Below are 15,393 nucleotides of genomic sequence, written 5' to 3' on the forward strand. Positions count from 1 at the left end.
CCTGGAGTTCACCATCTGAAGGACTCTCAGAGCATCAGAAACTAAACTCTCTGCTCTGATGAGACTCAAACTGAACTGTTTGGAGTGAACGCCAGGCGTTACGTGTGGAGAACAGCAGGCGGCGCTCATCAGCAGGCTAACAGCATCCCTACAGTGAAGCATGGTGGTGTTGGCATCATGCTGTGGGGATGTGTTTCAGCAGCAGGAGCTGGAAGACTAGTCAGGATAGAGGGAAAGATGAATGCAGCGATGTACAGAGACATCCTGAATGAAGACCTGCACAAGAGTGCTCTCCACCTCAGACTGGGGCGACGCTTCATCTTCCAGCAGGACAATGACAAAGCACACTGCCAACATATCAGTGGAGCGGCACAACAACAACAACTCGGTGAATGTCCTTGAGTGGCCCAGCCAGAGCCCAGACCTAAATCCAATTGAACATCTCTGGAGAGATCTGAAAATGGCTGCACACCATCACTTCCCATCCAACCTGATAGAGCTTGAGAGGAACTGCAAAGAGGAACGGGCAAACATTCCCAAAGACAGGTGTGCAGAGCTTGTGGCGTCATATTCAAGAAGACTTGAGGCTGTAATCCAGGGGTCACCAAACTTGTTCCTGAAGGGCTGGTGTCCTGCAGATCTTAGCCCCAACCCTAATCAAACACACCTGAACAGCTACTCAAGGTCTTACTAGGTATAGTTGAAACATCCAAGCAGATGGGTTAAAGCAAGTTACAGCTAAACCCTGCAGGGACACCTGCCCCTCCAGGACAGAGATTGGTGACCCCTGCTGTAATCGCTGCCAAAGGTGCATCAACAAAGTATTGAGCAAAGCCTGTGAATACTGATGTACAGGTGATTTTACAGGTGTTTTATTTTTAATAAATATGCAGCAATTTCAAAAACTCTCTCTTCACACTGTCATTATGGGGGATTGTGTGAAGAATGTTGAGGAAATCAATAAGTTTAATCCATTTAGGAATAAGGCTGTCACATAAACAAATGTGGAATAAGTGAATCGCTATCAATACTCTCCAGATGCACTGTAGATGCTCAATATATTATATAACGTAATGTATTATATAATAATATAATAATGCTTATATTATTATAGAATTAAAAATGGCCATATATGAGCACACATATGACATCATATCTAATATATTTGAGCATATTTACGTGCATATATGCTATTCAAAGGGTGGAAAAACACATGTAAACAGCCATTTTTGCTATATTTCGAAATATATGTTGCATAGATGACATTTTATATATGTAATATGAAACTCAAATATGAACTTTTATGTCCTATATGTTATTCGCATATAATGATATGCATCAGATTTAACAATGGGCACTAGTAAAATAAACAATTGGATTTCATGCTGACTTTAAAGCTGACCTATTCTGCACCTTTTTACAAGCTGCGAATACGTCTCTGCTGTCTCTCTCGTGTGTGTGTGTGTGTGTGTGTTTGAGTCTGAGCTGAGAATAGCACACAGATAAGGTTCTCCAGCGCTCTGAAACTGACCCTTTCAGGCTTTGATCCTAATTTTGGTGACTGTCGCTTTAAATGCAAATGAGATGTGTGTTTGTTTGTTTTTTCAGAAGAGGGCGGAGCTACAGACGGCTATGACTTCCTAAACACTCAATACTCTTTGACAGCTCAAACACTCTAATGGCGAATGGACAGACGGCTGCTTCTCACTCAGGGCTGCTGTTTATGCTAATGAGGGAGACTAGTAGGCGGGGCTTTCCACTTCTGATGACACGTACAAAGGGAGAATGTCAATCAAAGTGTTTCTGCACTGTCTGATCATAATAAATACAATTAATTCCTGTTGAGCATTAGAGACTGGAGATACTCACACACTGCTGACACACACACCCCTTGTAGTCATTTCTGCATAATAGCTTCCCATTAAAGAGTAAAGTAAAGGTAAAACCTGAAGCGTAAGTCTTATAAGTTGAAGTGTATCTCACTCTTCCTCTTCATCTCCTGCGCGTGGTCCTCAGAGATGAGCTGTGAACGTCACAGATGTCGAACCACTGCTCATGCACGCGCCTGTGAGCCAGCAGGCCGTTCATTGGGAGAAAAGCCCTCCGCCTGCGCTCTTTCCCGCTCAACACTCTCCAGAACAGCGAGCCCTTCAGCAGGAACACTGTGTTGTGTGTGTAGGAGAAGTACGCGGCGTCCAGACTCCTCACAGGATGATCACCGGACACTATGGCTGGAAAAACCTCCGTCATCTCTTGTGGAGAAGAAGAAGCCAAACGGCGCATGCGCACATCAAACCTGAACACCTGCAGAGTCATATTGCACTTACTGTATAACACTGAATATGCACACACAGACATCACTATATGGGACGGTAAACATTTTCAACGTATACCGCGGTGTGGAAAAGTCAAGGTTTTAAAACCGCCAAAATGTCCTGTAATACCAGCCTGATCTCTGAGACAGATCCTTCAGCTCCATGGCTCCTCGGCTATTGAACTCGCTTCCGCTAGATCTAAGGAGCAGTGATAGTCTTCACACTTTTACATCCCGTCTAAAGACCCATCTTTTTAAGCAGCTTTTTCTTTAACAATTTTTTATCATGTCTTTTTATATTCGCTATTGTGTTTTAATCGGTTTGGTCAATAATTGTTTTAGTAATGTTTAATTCGTTGGCTGTTGATGCTTATTGTAAGGGGACCTTGGGTGTCTTGAAAGGCGCCATTTACAAATAAAATGAATTATTATTATTTATTAATTAGTTTAGTGACTAATTCGTATGAATTTGTGTATAAGTTCAGTCGTACGAAAATATACGATTTTAAAAAAGGAGGCGTGGCTCCTAACCCCACCCCTGACCCCAACCGTCATTGGGTGATGAGCAAATCTTACTAAATTGTACGAATTCGATCGTACAAATTCATATGAATTAGCCACTAAATCCAAAAGTTACGAATTGCCGTGAGGTATTCTGTAATACCAGCCTGATCTCACAATGAAACGTAAGTATTTGATTTAGTGGCTAATTCGTACGAGTTTGTGTACGAGTTCAGTCGTACGAAAATAAACGATTTTTAAAAAAGAGGCGTGGCACCCAACCCCACCCCTGAACCCAACAGTCATTCGGTGATGAGCAAATCATACTAAATTTAAATTGTACGAATTCGAATTTTAAAAAGGAGGCGTGGCACCTAACCCCACCCCTGACCCCCAACCGTCATTGGGTGATGAGCAAATCGTACTAAATTGTACGAATTCGATTGTACAAATTCATATGAATTAGCCACTAAATCAAAAAGTTACGAATTGCCGTGAGATTGCGTTGGTAATACCGTTCCAAAGGTAAGTGTGAGGTTTTTTTATTTTATTCAAGTTTTGTTTCAGGACAGCAGTTTCTCCAGCAGAAAAAAAATCTCCAAAGACGCCGTTTTCAATTGTAAATAAATCAGTGTTTTTGAAACTAATGCAGACGGCAGAAGTCAATTTGAATTATTCAGCCTGACATGTTCACTGCTGCAAAATATTATTAATGTTTCTCAAAGTAAAATATATTGTGTTCAGAAGGGGAAAAGTTGTTGTTTTTTACCCAGACATTTAAGAGCATATGAAGAGTTTAGATGCAAAACCTCTAAGTGCCATCTGAATTTTCTCCTATAATTAGCATTTTTCACAAGATCCTAGGTATAAGTTGAGTAATTTCCCCTTTATGTCGATTAATATGTTATTTTTATTGCCTTTAATGGCAATATTCATATTGCACTTACTGTATAACACTGAATATGCACAGACAGACATCACTATATGGGACGATAAACATTTTCAAGGTATACCGCGGTTTGGAAAAGTCAAGGTTTTAAAACCGCCAAAATGTCCTGTAATACCAGCCTGATCTCACGACGAAACAAAAGTATTTAATTTAGTGGCTAATTCGTACGAGTTTGTGTAAGAGTTTAGTCGTACGAAAATATACGGTTTTAAAAAAGGAGGCGTGGCTCCCAACCCCACCCCTGACCCCAACCATCATTGGGTGATGAGCAAATCGTACTAAATTGTATACAAACTAAATTTATATGAATTAGCCACTAAATCAAAAAGTTACGAATTGCCGTGAGATTGCGTTGGTAATACCGTTCCAAAGGTAAGTGTGAGGTTTTTTATTTAAGTTTTGTTTTAGGACAGCAGTTTCTCCAGCAGAAAAAAAATCTCCAAAGACGCCGTTTTCAATTGTAAATAAATCAGTGTTTTTGAAACTAATGCAGACGGCAGAAGTCAATTTGAATTATTCAGCCTGACATGTTCACTGCTGCAAAATATTATTAATGTTTCTCAAAGTAAAATATATTGTGTTCAGAAGGGGAAAAGTTGTTGTTTTTTACCCAGACATTTAAGAGCATATGAAGAGTTTAGATGCAAAACCTCTAAGTGCCATCTGAATTTTCTCCTATAGTTAGCATTTTTCACAAGATCCTAGGTATAAGTTGAGTAATTTCCCCTTTATGTCGATTAATATGTTATTTTTATTGCCTTTAATGGCAATATTCATATTGCACTTACTGTATAACACTGAATATGCACAGACAGACATCACTATATGGGACGATAAACATTTTCAAGGTATACCGCGGTTTGGAAAAGTCAAGGTTTTAAAACCGCCAAAATGTCCTGTAATACCAGCCTGATCTCACGACGAAACATAAGTATTTAATTTAGTGGCTAATTCGTACGAGTTTGTGTATGAGTTTAGTCGTACGAAAATATACGATTTTAAAAAAGGAGGCGTGGCACCCAACCCCACCCCTGACCCCAACCATCATTGGGTGATGAGCAAATCGTACTAAATTGTATACAAACTAAATTTATATGAATTAGCCACTAAAATTAAAAAGTTACGAATTGCCGTGAGATTGCGTTGGTAATACCGTTCCAAAGGTAAGTGTGAGGTTTTTTATTTAAGTTTTGTTTTAGGACAGCAGTTTCTCCAGCAGAAAAAAAATCACCAAAGACGCCGTTTTCAATTGTAAATAAATGAGTGTTTTTGAAACTAATGCAGACGGCAGAAGTCAATTTGAATTATTCAGCCTGACATGTTCACTGCTGCAAAATATTATTAATGTTTCTCAAAGTAAAATTTTTGGCCTGTAAAAACTTTTGGCCAGCGGAGAAATTAAAATGGTCGTGCCCAACTGAGTCTGGTTCTCTCAAGGTTTTTTTCTCTTCACTCCCATCAGGTGAAGTTTTTTTTCCCTCTCCGCTGTCGCCACTGCCTCGCATGGTTCAGGATTGGTAGAGCTACGCATCGATGAATTTGCTCTTCAGTGTTTGAACTCTCAGTAATGATTAAATCACACTGAACTAAGCTGAACTGAACTGAACTGAACTTAAACACTAAAACCTGAACCACACTGTTCCAGTTACTGAACCACACTGTTCCAGTTACTATGACCATTTATGTGAAGCTGCTTTGACACAATCTACATTGTAAAAGCGCTGTACAAATAAAGCTGAATTGAATTGAATTGAATAAAATATATTGTGTTCAGAAGGGGAAAAGTTGTTGTTTTTTACCCAGACATTTAAGAAGAGCATATGAAGAGTTCTAAGAGCAGCCCAGATGACGACCTGCGGCACATCAAAAGTGAAGAAGTGTTTTGAACTAGGAGTGCAATACCTAGCTCAACCACTGGGTGTCGATCTTACATAATGCACATTTCAGAATTTGTATATGAAAAGTGCCATCTGAATGTTCTCCTATAATTAGCATTTTTCTCAAGATCCTAGGTATAAGTTGAATAATTTTCCTTTATTTCAATTAATGTGTTATTTTCATTGCCTTTATTGTGAAATAAGTAAACGAAAACAAAAGGGGTCTCAGAAAAATGGTCATTTTAGAATAAAATTTCAGGTGGCACTTACAGGTTTTTGCATTTGAACTCCTCATATGTTGGCCTGTTTCCACTGAGTGGTGCAGTACGATACAGCACAGGTCGGTACTGGTCACCTTTACCTTTATCTGGCCTGCATTTCCACTGCCTAAAGCCTGGTTTATACTCGATGTGTTCAGACACACACAATACAGCACTGCGCACTGTTACAGATGTGCAGAAAACACACTTATTACAAACTCTTTAGGGTTAAAATCTGTTGGAGGAAAGATCAAGACCCCATAATGCAGCACTAAAGCAGAAATGAATGAAGAAAAATAAAAACATCAATCACAGAATATGAAAAACTGCTCATTTATGGATATTTTGACAGTGTACAAACACTATAACTGCAGGTTAACTATGTTTATATACAGCATAATTACTTTAACTAATTAACTAATAACTTTTAACAGTTAAAGTTTATTCATTCATTTTCCTTCAGCTTAGTTGCATATTTATTAGTGGAATGAACCAACAACTATTCCAGCATATGTTTTACACAGCGGATTCTCTTCCAGCTGCAACCCAGTACTGGGAAACACCCATACACACTTATTCTCTCACACACACACACTCATACACTACGGCCAGTGTAGTTGATCACTTCCCCTATAGCGCATGTGTTTGGACTGTGGGGGAAACCGGAGCACCCGGAGGAAACCCACACCAACACGGGGAGAACATGCAAACTCCACACAGAAACACCAACTGACCCAGCTGGGACTCGAACCAGAGACCTTCTTGCTGTGAGACCACAGTGCTCACCTCTGTTTTACCATGTCGCCTTCCTAGAGCTGATCATATTTCATATTTGTGTGGATGTTTCTGGTGGCAGTTTTTATATTCTTCATTGTACGATGCCGTCCCTGACTGTTAAGCACTCTTGTGGTCAGACTCTCGATCTTTGCACCTTTGAGTAATCTATAAAATAAAACCAATTCCAGACGTGTTGAAATGCATTACCTGTGAGCCTTTGAAGAAGTAGATGTGAGCGTCTCTTCTGTCGTAGTACGCCGTGTCCAGCGGTCCAGATACACCGGGGAAATCTTCAGAGATCAGACGAGGATACAAGCGTCCGTCTGGAGCATGACTGAACACATGATCATTCTCACTGTCATAACGCCAGTACTGCATACCTGAAACATGCACACATTCACCCTTTATCACACTGCTCAAATAATGCTTATGCATATGTGATAGCAAACAATTCTGATATCATGAAGGATCACACGCAAGCTGCAAAATACAACAAGAGCAATGAAAAATAGTGCCAAATACAACATGTTAAATTGTGCAAAATAAGAAATCTGTGATGCAAAATATAAAATGCACAATGCAAAAACAATAACAATAATAAATAATAATATTAATAAAAAAAATACTAATACAAATGCAAAATAATGCAAAAAATGTAATAATAATAATAATAATAACAATAATAATACAAAAACAAAATCATGCAAAAAAACTAAATAAAATAATAATAATACAAATGCAAAGTAAATAAAATAAAAAAATAATAATCATAATAATAATTCAAATGCAAAATCATGCAAAATTTTTAATAATAATAATAATAATATAAATGCTAAATCATGCAAAAATATTAATAAAATATTATTATTATTATTATTGTTATTAATAATAATAATAATAATAAAATAAATGCTAAATCATGCAAATAATAATAATAATTATTATTATTATTATAATCATGCAAAGTCATGAAAAAAATTATATTAATAATAATAATACAAATACAAAATCATGCCAAAGATAAAATAATAATAATAATAATAATAATAATAATAATAATAATAATAATAAAAAAGTAGCACAAAAACACTTGGGAATGGGAAATCATGCACTTTACAAATGTAACCTATGCAAATATATAATGCAAAATAATCAAAAATAAAATCTAAAATGCAACAATGAACAATAATTTTATTTGCAAAATACAATTGTATATTGCATAATATAAATATATCATGAAAAAAATGGCATACAAAAAAAGAAGTAAATAAGTACCTTTAAAGAAGTAGACAACATCTGTTTTTCTGTTCCAGACGTGCACATAAGCATCCACACCCCCAGAGGGCAGCCCGTGCCAGCCCACCTTCACCGCCACTGGGTCCCCGTAACGCGTCCTGTTATTGCGGTTCTCGTAGAGCCAGTACAGGCCGTCCCGCATGAAGTATGTGTTAAAACGCACCACCACCTCACCGTACGGCGTCTGCTCCTTTCTGATCCAATCAAACACGGTGCTGAAGCGACCCGTACACACTCCTGAGACAGATAAACACACACAAAACTATTAGAAAACCATGTTAAAGCAGGTTAGTACATTATAATCAAATTCAGAAAACGTGGAGGTGCTGTGTAAAGGGTGGACCAATGACTTTATGGGGTGAACTCCACAGAAACAGTTCATCTGCAGCTACACTATTTCATTTACTTTCAAAAAAAATCTCATTGACACTTCAATAATGCAAAATGTGCAATGAAACATATAGCAAAATATGCAAAGTGTTCTCTCCATGATGGCGTGGGTTTGTGGCAACCCCTGAGTAATAAAGGGACTAAGCCAAAAAGATAATGAACTAAAAATATGCAAAGTATGGCAAAACACATCACAAAATATTGCAAAATCTAAAATAAGTAATAGAAAATACAAATTGTGCCATAAAAATGCTGTGTAAAATTTGTCAAAATATAAAATGAGCAATGCAAAATAAAAAATATGCAATGCAAAATTAAAAAAAAAAAAGCAAAATACAAAATGCACAATGCAAAATATAAATTGCACAATACCTATAAAATGTACATTAGAAAAAAGGCAAAATCTAAATCAATGGAAAATACAAAATATGTAATAAGATTACTATAAAACACTAAATTTGCTATTTAAAATCTATAATAACAGAGCAATGCAAAATAGTAAATGTGCAATGCAAGATACTGCTAATTTAAAAATAAAATTGCAACCAACACAATATGTGACACAAAATAAAATAAAAAACACGATGAAAAATATAGCAAAATATTAAATGTGCAGTGCAAAAGATGACAAAATCTAAAATGAGAAATGCAAAATACTAAATGTGCAATGCAAAATATGGCAACATACAAATTATGCAATGGGAAATACATTTATAATATAAATTATGCAATGCAAAATAAAAAACACAATGCAAAATATTCTTACATGGTATTTTTAAATTACAAAAAAGGCCAAAATCTAAAATGTACAATGGAAAAATGCAATACAAAATAAAAAAACTGCAAAATGCACAATGCAAAATATTGCAACATGAAAAATGTGCAATGGAAAAATAGCAAAATCTAAAATGATCAATGGAAAATACAAAATGTTTAACAAAATTACTATATTTGCAATGCAAAATCTATTTTAAAAGGAGCAATGCAAAATAGTAAATGTGCAATGCCAAATACTGCACATTTTGAAATATGCAATGAATAATATTGCAAACTACAAAATATGCAATGCAAAATAAAAACAATGCAAAATATACAAATGTGCAATGGAAAATACATTTACATTTAAAATAATGCAAAATACAAAATATTCCATGTAAATATGGCAAAATATAAAATATGCAATGCAAAATAAAAAAAATTGTGATTAAAAAAACTCAATGCACAATATAAAACGCACAATAGAAAATATTCTAAAATATAAAATGTCCATTACAAAATATGGCAAAATGTGCAATGGAAAATACAAAATGTGCAATAAAAATATTCCAAAATTTACAATGGAAGATATTGTAAAATGCAAAATATAAAATATGCAATGCAAAAAAAATATAATGCAAAACACAAAATATGCAATGCAAAATAAAAAATAAAAAATAAAAAAACACAATGCAAAATATAAAAAAAAAGATTGATAAAGTATCAAATAAGCAATGCAAAGTGCAAAATGTGGAATGCAAAATATAGCGATATTGCAATAGTACACGCTCACCGTACAGCCTCTGGATAGATTTGCGGTCCATCCAATCGATTTCGAAGCCGGCATCCTGAGGAAGGTAACTGGGCTGCATGATGGATCCGGGACGGTAAATGTGAGGAAGCCCTAAAACATGGCCGATCTCATGAACCGCTACCTGAATAAAACCCAGTCAGTTCAGCAGCGTGAACACACAATAATATCTGCTTCCTCTGAAACACACTGATCAGCAAACCATCTGTGTTTGTTGTGTAGTTTTGCATTACCTTGAGCAGACTGATGCCGCTCCCTGTGTTTGGGACGGTGAAATGTTCATCATCGTCGAAATGAATGTCACCGAGGAACCAGGCATGAGCAAACTCTCGACCAGCGCCGTCAAACCGCTGAGAGCAGCCCAGATGACGACCTGCGGCACACCAAAAGTGAAGAAGTGTTTTGATCTAGGAGTGCAATACCTAGCTCAACCACTGGGTGTCGATCTTACATAATGCACATTTCAGAATATGTAGATATTTGGACTCGAATCAAGAAAAAAACTTTACCACTGTTGTGTTGTCTTCAATCAAACACAAGTACATTTCGAAATCACTACTGTCTTACTTCATTTGCATTTTCAATACTGTCCCAACTTTTTTTTCTGATTGGGGTTGTATATTTGTTCACTGACCCGTGCCGAAGCCCAGCCGGATGTCGATGTTTTCCAGGGGTGAGTGCAGATCTTCGATGAACTGCAGCGGTGAGATTTCGCTCCACATTCTGAAGGCCAGTCTGAAGATGTATTTCTGCTCCTGGATGGAGAGCTGGCTGCTGTATCCTTCACCAATCAGACGCCACTTCAGCACACTTTTGGAGAAGGCCATGTGTCCCGTCCACTCGCTCACATCTCGCTTCTGCAGCTTTGTATTCTTCAGAAGAGCAGACAGGTGACGCTTCTTACGCACCGGAGCCTTTAACAGACATATGCAATGTTGTTGTTTTTTTTTATTAACATTAGATAAGTCAGTAACAAAACTGAAACTGATCTAACAAAAAACACCTTAAGATGACAGTCCAACAATAAGCACACCCAAATTAATATGTTGGAGAAAAAGACCATTTTACTACAGAGGGAAACTCTTGTTAAACAAAATCTAAATCATTATAAAATCTAAAAATAATAATAAAAAAATAATGATAATAAAAAAAGTATATACATATATATATATATATATATATATATATATATATATATATATATATATATATGTGTGTGTGTGTATATATATATATGTGTATATATATACATATATATATATACACATATATATATATATATATATATACATATATATATATATATATATATATATATATATATATATATATATATATATATATATATATATATATATATATATATATTTATATATACACAAGCATTACAAAGCAGGATGTGCATTAAAATATAGTATAAATAAAGTTGTTTCTGGGTATTAACACTCAAGTACCCATCAATAATAATTGAGAATAACACAATTAATTTTGATTGCATATTTAAGCATTTAAAGCATGCTATATTTCATATATTTATGTTCCCAAATATTACAAATTTAAGTTTTTTATTGCTTCTGGCAAAAATAAGAAAAAATTAAAAAATAAAAATATCATGTTATTCATTGAGAAATAGAAAAAGGAGATTTATGCTGAGCACAGTATATAGGTCAAAAACTTTTTCATTACTGAAATAAACTTTAAAAATGTACAATAACAAATTTTAAAAAACTAAACTAAACTAATTTGATTTCCAGCAAATTTAAAATAGTATTGAAGTAAATAAAACCAACATTACACACATAAATAAGATTAAACAAAATTAACTAAGATTAATTTAAATGTTTTAATTGATTAAAAATGCTATTAAAAATGCTATTTTTAAAACGTGCAATGCAAAAATGTGTAATGAAAATTTAAAAGGTGCAAAAAAAAATATTAAATATGTACTGCAAAATGTGGTAATGTCTAAAATGTGCAATATAATATACTAAATGTGCAATGCAAATTATTGCAAAATATAAAATTATAAAATTAAAATTGCAATTAAAAAAGCTGTTTTTAAAAAACAAAAACACTGTTTTGAAAATAAAAAGAATAATTCAACATTGATTGAGTGGGAAATGCATTCATTAAAAAACGTAACATTTTAAGGTATCACTGACAGAATCGATAATAATTGAGGAAAATACTCACAACTGGTTTTGATTCTATACTTGATAAGGTATGTTATGTTCCGTATATTTTATGTTTGCATAACAATGCAAATGAAACTCATAAGAGCAGACAGGTGTTGTTTCTCACGCACCTGATGCTCATGATTATGGGATGTATTGGTGCTAGTTCTGCTCTGATTCCTGGTGCTGTTGGATCCAGTGACGTCCTTCAGTTCTTGATCGTCATCCATAACGCCACATCTGGGATTATTACAAAGTTATTTTAGCAAATTAAAACTGCAGTGTTCAGCATATACGAGCCGACCCCTAACAGATCTCTATTTTAACATTCAGATTTTCCACAGGATGTTTTACAGTAACATATTTGTGCAGATACACTAGATTAGTCAGTAACAGACAGTAACAGACAAAACTGGAGAATAAAGAAGATGCCCTCATTTAGGCTGATGGTTTAAAACCAGCAACAGCGAAGAATGCATGATTATCTGCTGTCATGACTTTGCAATCAATAAATGAGATTATAATGGAAGTCAATGGAGCAAAAACAGCAGCAACATCACCAAAGAGGAGTCAATCTGACAGAGTGTATTGTTGAGCTTTTGAAAAATCTCAAAGCATTTTCCCAAAATTAGTGTCAACATAAGATTTGTCAGCAGCAAAAATCATCACATTTGCTGAAACACAGAGAAAGTTGTGGTCAAATTAAGACTCAAAATCAGCTCAGTGGATGAAAACGACCCAACAGCACACAGTCATGTTTTCCATTCATAAAAAAAAAAATTTTGAGAACTAAAAACGAGAGTTAAAAATGTCTGACTGTAATAACCTTGGTTTATTCATGGCTGCTTTGGTGGCGTCGTCGAACACTCCGGTGACAGGCATATCTGAGAGCCGCTGGAAATCCCTCAGCGCAGAGACAAACTGCAGATCAGAGCTGCTGGAGCCGGATGTGGTTCCTCCTTCATGGAGATCCAGAGAGAGACTGAAGTCCAGATCACCTGAAGATTCTGACAGCTGAGACTCTTCACTGCCTGCTGCCTTGATGAAGCCATACTTGGACAGAAAACGCTGGAGAAACACAGAGAAACACTGTCAGTATTACTGTTCATGCATGAGTCATGAAGATGAGCACAGACTCAAACTGATGCATAAAGAAGAATATAAAATGTGAATGTTAATATATACAGTTGAAGTCAGACTTATTAGCCCAAATATTTCCCAAATGATGTTTAACAGTGCAAGGAAACTTTCACAGTATGTCTGATAATATTTGTTCTTCTGGAGAAAGTCTTATTTGTTTTATTTTGGCTAGAATAAAAGCAGTTTTAAATAGTTTTAGAACTATTTTAAAGGTCAATATTATTAGCCCCTTTAAGCTATATTTTTCGATAATCTACAGAACAAACCATCATTATACAATAACTTGCCTAATTACCCTAACCTGCCTAGCTAACCTAATTACCCTAGTGAAGCCTTTAAATGTCACGCTAAGCTGAATACTGCTGTCTTGAAGAATATCTAGTAAAATGTGTTGAAAAAATCTTCTCTCTGTTAAACAACAATTGGGGGGAAAAAGAAACAGGGGGGCTGAGAATTCTGACTTCAACTTTAAATGAATACAAAGTGAATATGCAAGAGATTCTAAAAAAATTAAAGGTGCAATGCAAAATATAAAATATGGAATACAAAATATTGCAAAATATTAAATGAGCAAAGCAGAAACAATGCAAAATATAAATTGTGTAATGTAAAATATGGCAAATTATAAAATCTGCAATGCAAAATATTGAAAAATACAAAATGTGGAATGCAAAATATATAAAAAAACAAAATGTACAATGCAAAATATAAAAAAACAAAATGTGCAATGCAAAATATAAAAAAACAAAATGTGCAATGCAAAATATAAAAAAGTGCAAAGCAAAATATAAAAAAACGAAATTTGCAATGCAAAATATAAAAAAGTGCAATGAAAAATATAAAAAAACAAAATGTGCAATGCAAAATATAAAAAAAACAAAATGTGCAATGCAAAATATAAAAAAACAAAATGTGCAATGCAAAATATAAAAAAATGTGCAATGCAAAATATAAAAAAAACAAAATGTGCAATGCAAAATATAAAAAAACAAAATGTGCAATGCAAAATATAAAAAATGTGCAATGCAAAATAAAAAAAAACAAAATGTGCAATGCAAAATATAAAAAAAACAAAATGTGCAATGCAAAATATTAAAAAACAAAATGTGCAATGCAAAATATAAAAAACATGTGCAATGCAAAATATAAAAAAACAAAATGTGCAATGCAAAATATAAAAAAAACAAAATGTGCAATGCAAAATATAAAAAAAAAACAAAATGTGCAATGCAAAATATAAAAAAAAAACAAAATGTGCAAGGCAAAATATAAAAAAAACAAAATGTGCAATGCAAAATATAAAAAAAAAACAAAATGTGCAATGCAAAATATAAAAAAATGTGCAATGCAAAATATAAAAAAATAAAATGTGCAAGGCAAAATGTAAAAAAATTGTGCAATGCAAAATATAAAAAAACAAAATGTGCAATGCGAAATATTAAAAAAAAAATGTGCAATGCAAAATATAAAAAAACAAAATGTGCAATGCGAAATATTTAAAAAAAATGTGCAATGCAAAATATAAAAAAACTAAATGTGCAATGCAAAACATAAAAAAAACAAAATGTCCAATGCAAAATATTGAAAAATATCAAATATGGAATATTAAATATTGCAAAATCTAAATTATTCAATGCAGATATTGCAAAAAAAAAAATGTGTAATACAAAATACTGCAAAATACAAAATGTGCGATTTAGAACAGACAGACAGACCTGTGCAGTGTCCGTGTCAGTGATGAGCTCCGCCTGATGAATGTTGTTCAGCACATCTGAATGGTCTCTGCTGTGGAAGATCTTCTCCGCTGTGATGAAGACGAAGGTCTGGATGATGAAGATCCGCCGAATAACAGTCAGCATCGTTACAGATCAGCTCGGCGTTTTCTAAACTAAAACTTGAGTTTTTGAACTCCACACGCATTTATACCAGAGCGCGCGCGCGGAGTAGGCGGGACTAATGAACTCCTCACGCGCTCGCGCATCAGTGTGAGATTATTATTACAGCGGGATTATTATAGTAAACAAACGAGAAAACCCGGGAAATTGAACAGTGACCGGCTGCAGGTGCAGACACGACACACACCTGCCGGAGACAAACACACCTGAGCGCGTGCACTGCAATAATAACATGCGCGCTATTTACAACGCA

General features: G+C 34.7%; 1 protein-coding gene across 3 annotated transcripts in view; it reads right to left on the reverse strand.

Moving 5' to 3' along the window:
- Positions 1-15,165, reverse strand: part of mmp21 (matrix metallopeptidase 21) — a 16,360-nt gene extending 1,195 nt beyond the window's left edge. The window contains exons 1-9 of one of the 3 annotated variants that reach the window (XR_015503200.1): positions 14,961-15,141; positions 12,932-13,173; positions 12,237-12,345; positions 10,566-10,845; positions 10,165-10,304; positions 9,914-10,055; positions 7,954-8,211; positions 6,886-7,012; positions 1,532-2,304 (exon numbers count right to left, since the gene is read on the reverse strand). Coding sequence is in view for 1 of the 3 variants with exons in the window: in NM_001317753.1 (NP_001304682.1) it covers positions 1,993-2,304; positions 6,886-7,058; positions 7,954-8,211; positions 9,914-10,055; positions 10,165-10,304; positions 10,566-10,845; positions 12,237-12,345; positions 12,932-13,173; positions 14,961-15,104 (1,800 nt within the window). In the remaining 2 variants the exon portion in view is untranslated. 3 annotated transcript variants of the gene reach the window in all.
- Positions 15,166-15,393: the final 228 nt, after the last annotated feature.

Source organism: Danio rerio, chromosome 12 (assembly GCF_052040795.2).
Source record: "Danio rerio strain M-AB ecotype USA chromosome 12, GRCz13ab, whole genome shotgun sequence".
NCBI classification, from domain to species: Eukaryota; Metazoa; Chordata; class Actinopteri; order Cypriniformes; family Danionidae; genus Danio; species Danio rerio.